Source organism: Eimeria maxima, genomic scaffold (assembly GCF_000499605.1).
Source record: "Eimeria maxima Weybridge genomic scaffold, Emw_scaff1053, whole genome shotgun sequence".
NCBI classification, from domain to species: domain Eukaryota; phylum Apicomplexa; class Conoidasida; order Eucoccidiorida; family Eimeriidae; genus Eimeria; species Eimeria maxima.
This window is the reverse complement of record NW_013564096.1, coordinates 1-5,000: the sequence shown is the minus strand read 5'-3', so window position 1 is coordinate 5,000 and position 5,000 is coordinate 1. Positions and strand designations below refer to the sequence as shown.

At 44.9% G+C, this 5,000-nt stretch overlaps 1 protein-coding gene across 1 annotated transcript; it reads left to right on the top strand.

Moving 5' to 3' along the window:
- Window positions 1-4,179: 4,179 nt before the first annotated feature.
- EMWEY_00047820 (hypothetical protein) lies at window positions 4,180-4,986 on the top strand (the record flags this gene model as incomplete). Its single annotated transcript, XM_013479318.1, has 2 exons — window positions 4,180-4,655; window positions 4,866-4,986. Coding segments are annotated over 2 exons (597 nt in total), but the record flags the coding sequence as incomplete, so codon positions are not given.
- Between the last annotated feature and the right edge of the window lie 14 nt (window positions 4,987-5,000).

Genomic DNA, 5,000 nt, shown 5'->3' with positions numbered 1-5,000 from the left:
AGCAGCAACACCAGCAGCAGCAGCAGCAGCAGCAGAAGCACAGCAGAAGGAAAACGGGAGGCGACTGTAGGCCTTTTAAGGAAGAGATATTTAGGGTTTAGGGTTTAGGGTTTAGGGTTTAGGGTTTAGGGTTTAGGGTTTACAAGAGGAACTCTATCAAATATAAGAGGAAGTAGAGGAGAATTAAATAAATGTAAACGAATTAATCCATGAGCAAGAAGAGATAAACCCTTAGCATCTGTATACTCTAGATTCAACTGCAACACAAACCCTAAACCCTAAACCCTAAACCCTAAACCCTAAACCCTAGAGAATGATTTATGAACAGAAAAAGTGAAGGGTATAGGGTAGATATTTAAACAGGTGGATGGGGAGAAGGAAGCATTCCCTTAGTACGTTTTTAGGGTTTAGGGTTTAGGGTTTAGGGTTTTAGGGTTTAGGGTTTAGGGTTTAGGGTTTAGGGTTTACGTCTTGTAGGTGTCTCATTAAGGGTTTATGTAATATATTTGTCTTAGCGAGTGTATAAAATATTTCAATAAGAATTAGGGTTTGCTTCTTTCTTGCTGCAAGTTGTTCATCTTCTTCTGCTGCTGCTGCTGCTGTTCTGCTGCTGCTGCTGCTGCTGCTGCTGCTGCTGCATGCATTTAGCTGTTTTAATAATAAAGAAGCCTCATGACCAATTTTAATTAAGACAGACAAAACCTTTTTTCTTTCTTTTTCTTCTTCTGTCTCCTCGTTGCTGCTGCTGCTGCTGCTGTTGCTGCTGCTGCTGCTGCTGTTGCTGTTGCTGCTGCTGCTGTTGCTGCTGCTGCTGTTGCTGCTGCTGCTGTTGCTGTGTTCAATTTTAGCAGCAAGTACACGAGCAATACCTAATAACATTTGGGGCTGCATGCATGCAATAAATAAATAAATATAATTAATTAAATAAATAAATAAAAAAGAATTAAATAAATTAATTCTTTTTATATAAATAAATAAATAAAATAAAGAAGAGACACATAAATTAATTGTCTCTTTTTTTTTTATTCTTTTCTCTAGCAGCAGCAGCAAATCTGCTGCTGCTGCTGCTGCTGATTCACGTGCTGCTGCTGCTATTGATAAGGCGGAGTCGCGCTCTGCTGCTGCTGCTGCTGCTGATCGTATTCCTGCTGCTGCTCCTGCTGCTGCTGCTACCCCGCCAGCTCCCCCTTCTTCTGCTGCTGCTGCTGCTGGAGGAGGAGCAGCAGCAGCAACAGCAGAAGCAGCAACAAGATGCAGCAGGGATGGATCTGTTGCTGCATGCATGCAGCGACTAATAAGGAGACAGCTGCATGCGTCTCCTTTTTGCTGCAGTTGCTGCAGCAGTCTTCTTAGTAAGAAAAGGGCATCTATACGGACTAATGCTGCTGCTGCTTCTGCTGCTGCTGCTGCTGTTGCTGCTGCTGCTGATGTTGATACTTTTGCTTCCCCTGCTGCTGTTGCTCCTCTTTCTGCAGCAGCAGCAGCTGCTGCTGCTGCTGCTGTTGAGCTTTTAACGCTTGACTTGTGCTGCTCCAGTTGCTGCTCCTGTTGCTGCTGCTGCTGCTGTAGGTATTGCTGCAGTTGCTGCTGCAGCAGCAGCAGCAACTCTCCTCTTATCTGCAATTCCTTTAGGGAAAAAAGAAGAGGATATACACCTGAGGGTTTGCTTCTTGCTGTTGCTGCATGCAGCAGCAGACGCTGCCCGACCTCCGCATACACCCGAACTCGCTGCAGCTGCTGCGGGTACAGCAGCAAAGACACAGGTCCTCCTCCTCCTCCTCCTTCTCCTCGTGCTGCTGCTGCTGCTGCTGCTGCTGCTTGCCATGTCCTTAATAAGGGGCGCAGCAACTCCTGTCTTGCTGCTAGCAGCAAACCTGCATCTGTTGGGTTTAGCTGCTGCTGCAGTTGCTGCTGCAGCAATTTCTTATCTATTTCCCATAATGCTGTTGCTGCTGCTGCTGCTGCTGTTTGTCTTGCTGCTGCTCCTCCTCCTGTTGCTGCTGCTGCTGCTGCTGCTGCTGCTGCTTTTTGTGCCTGACGCAGCTGCAGCACGTGCTGCAGCGCAGCAGCAACAAGTGTCTCCTTTTCTCCTTTGCATGCACTTAATGTCTCCTTATAATGCGGGAAAATTTCTGCTGCTGCTGCTGCTGCTGCTGCAGCACCTCCTGCTGCTCCTGCCGCTGTTCCTTCTGCTCCTGCTGCTGCTGCTGCTGCTGCTTCCTCATAAGCATCAATTAGATCTAAAGAAACAGAGAAAAGAAGATTTTTATGTTTTTTTTTCTCCTTTTTGCTGCGCGGTTTGTGTAATACAGCAAAACCTTTAGAGGGAGGAAGAATAAAAGAAGAAGAAGAAGAATAATAACGTGCTGCTGCTGTTGCTGCTGCTGCTGCTGCTGTTGGTGCTGCTGCAGCAGATGCAGCAGCAGGAGATGATCCGGATAATCCTAGGGATGATAGGGATATGCGATATCTAAGGGGTGCAGCTTGCTGCAGCAGATGCTGCTGCTGCTGCTGCTGCTGCTGCTGTTGCTGCTGTTGCTGCTGCTGCTGCTGCAGAAAGGGAAGGGAGGGTCTGCTGCTGCATATAACACATCTTGGTGTTGTTGCTGTTGCTGCTGCTGCTTGTGTTGCTGCAGCTGCTGCTGCTCGCCAAGGCGAGTCTCCTGTAGTAACTACTGTTGCTCCTTTAGCTGCTGCTGCTGCAGCAGCAGCTGCTGCTGCTGATCGTGGTGTAACTGCAGCAGCTGCTGCTGCTCGTGAAGGAAGATAATTTTGCTGCAGAAGGGGAGAGAGAAGGGAGCAAGAGAGCTGCTGCATGGGAGAGACCACCCGTACACCCTAAACCCTAAACCCTAAACACTAAACCCTACACACTAAACCCTAAACACTAACGATCTTCTTTCCTATATGACGAAAAAGAGAAAAACATCTTTTTTAATTAAAGATGAATAAATAAAAAAGAAGAAAAAGAAGAATAATTTGCGCTGTACATACACCTCAGCAACAACAGCATAGGGGCTGTCGATAGTCCTTCTTCCTATTAAAGTCTTCTGTCTTTATATTAAGAAATAACCACCTTTTGCCTATTTATCCATAAAGATTCCTGTTTAGGGTTTAGTGTTTAGTGTTTAGGGTTTAGGGTTTAGGGTTTAGGGTTTAGGGTTTAGGGTTTAGTGTTTGGGTGCCGGTGGTGAGCCATTTTGCGTGTAAAACTTGCATGAGGGTTTTGGGGCTTTTCTTGCATGCATCCTTCGCGATAAAAATGAATTTATGCATTAAAAAGTATTTATTGTTTCTTTTTCCGAGAAAAATACGAATTTTCTTTCTATTTGATGGTAGACAACAGGAAATTGAATTAGGGTGTACATACACCTCAAGAAGCGCCGCCCCCGCGGAGCAGCGTTGTTTCTGATGTTTTTTCTGTGAATTAATCACAAATTTGTATTTTTATTCATTTTTGTCGGTAAAAACGGCAAAACAACATCCAAAAATAATTAAAAAACCTTCTTTTACACCTCCAATACCTCCCTATACACCCCAGCATATATATACAATAATACATCATAACAAGGCTGCCAATACACCCGAGCTGCCTATACACCTGAGCTGCCTATACACCCCAATTCTTCTTCTTTTCTTCTCTCTATTTTTTTGTTTTTCTTTCCTTTTGCAGCGCTCCTTATTGCGCTGTTTTAATGCCTATATGGAAGGATATTAAGGAAGATATCCTGTGGACTTGTATAGAGCAGCAAACCCTAAACCCTAAACCCTAAACCCTAGAAAAGAGATCGAGTTATCGTCTGTAGCCTATAACAACGATTCTCCTTTTCTTATTTATTTGTATTTATTCATATTTTTCTTCTTTTCTTCCCTTTTATATTTATTAAGAGGGAATTAATCACCATTTTGTTGCCTTATTTTTGCGGTGTATGTACGTACACCTGAAGGGTTTAGGATTCAGCAGCAGCAGCAACAGCAGCAGCAGCAGCAGCAGCAGCAGAAAATAATTGAATATAAGACAGAAAAAAGAAGAGGACGAAAAGGAACATCATAGTCCCCTCCTTAAATTCCTTCTGGTTGCTGCTGCCGCCGCGCTTCTCCCGCTGCTGCTTCTATTTGCTGCTGCTGCTGCTGCTGCTGCTGCTGTTTGCTGCTTTGGCATGCAGCAGCAAAAGTATAATGCCTGACTCTCCCCTAAACCCTAAAACACCCGAGGAGACAGCTGAAGGTGCGGTGTCTCCTCATGGGAATAATATAACAGCAGCAAAAGAAGAAACAGCAGCAGCAGCAGCAGCAGCAGCAGCAGAAGCAGCAGAAGCAGGTGTACCAGCTGCAGCAGAAGCTGCAGCAGCAACTGCAACTGCAAGTGCAAGCAGTAGTAGTACTACCAGCAGCAGTCCAACCTGCAGCAGCAGCAATAGCAGCAGCAGCAGCAATAGCAGCAGCAGAAGCAGTCCTACCTGCAACTGTAGCAGCAATAACAACAGCAGCAGCGCCTGTTGCAGCAACAGCAGCAGCAGCAGCAGCAGCAGCAGCAATTGCTGCGGTCTATCATTAGAGCAGCACGTAGTAGATAGTTTTTGGCGATGTTTTACAGCAAAACAAAATGATCTTGCTCTTGCTGCTGTGCATGCACTAGCTACAGTTGTGCATGCGTAAGCTAGGGTTTAGGGTTTAGGGTTTAGGGTTTAGCCTGAATAAATAAGCACCCAATATAAATTACTTTTATTATTCCTGTAACTTCTTAGGGTTTATAGTTTGACCTATTTCTATTATTTTCTATTATTTCTATTATTTCTATGGTTTCTAGGGTTTAGGGTTTAGGGTTTAGGGTTTAGGGTTTAGGGTTTAGGGTTTTTTTTCAGGTCTCGTGCTGAGAGCGTAATGGAATTATTTGTTCATCTTCGTGCGGCAACAGAAGCCCTCGAGGATTATGTAGGAAGAGGAGATGTATTAGAATATATAGCTAAGAGGACTTGCGTACGGGTAAGGGGGGCCCC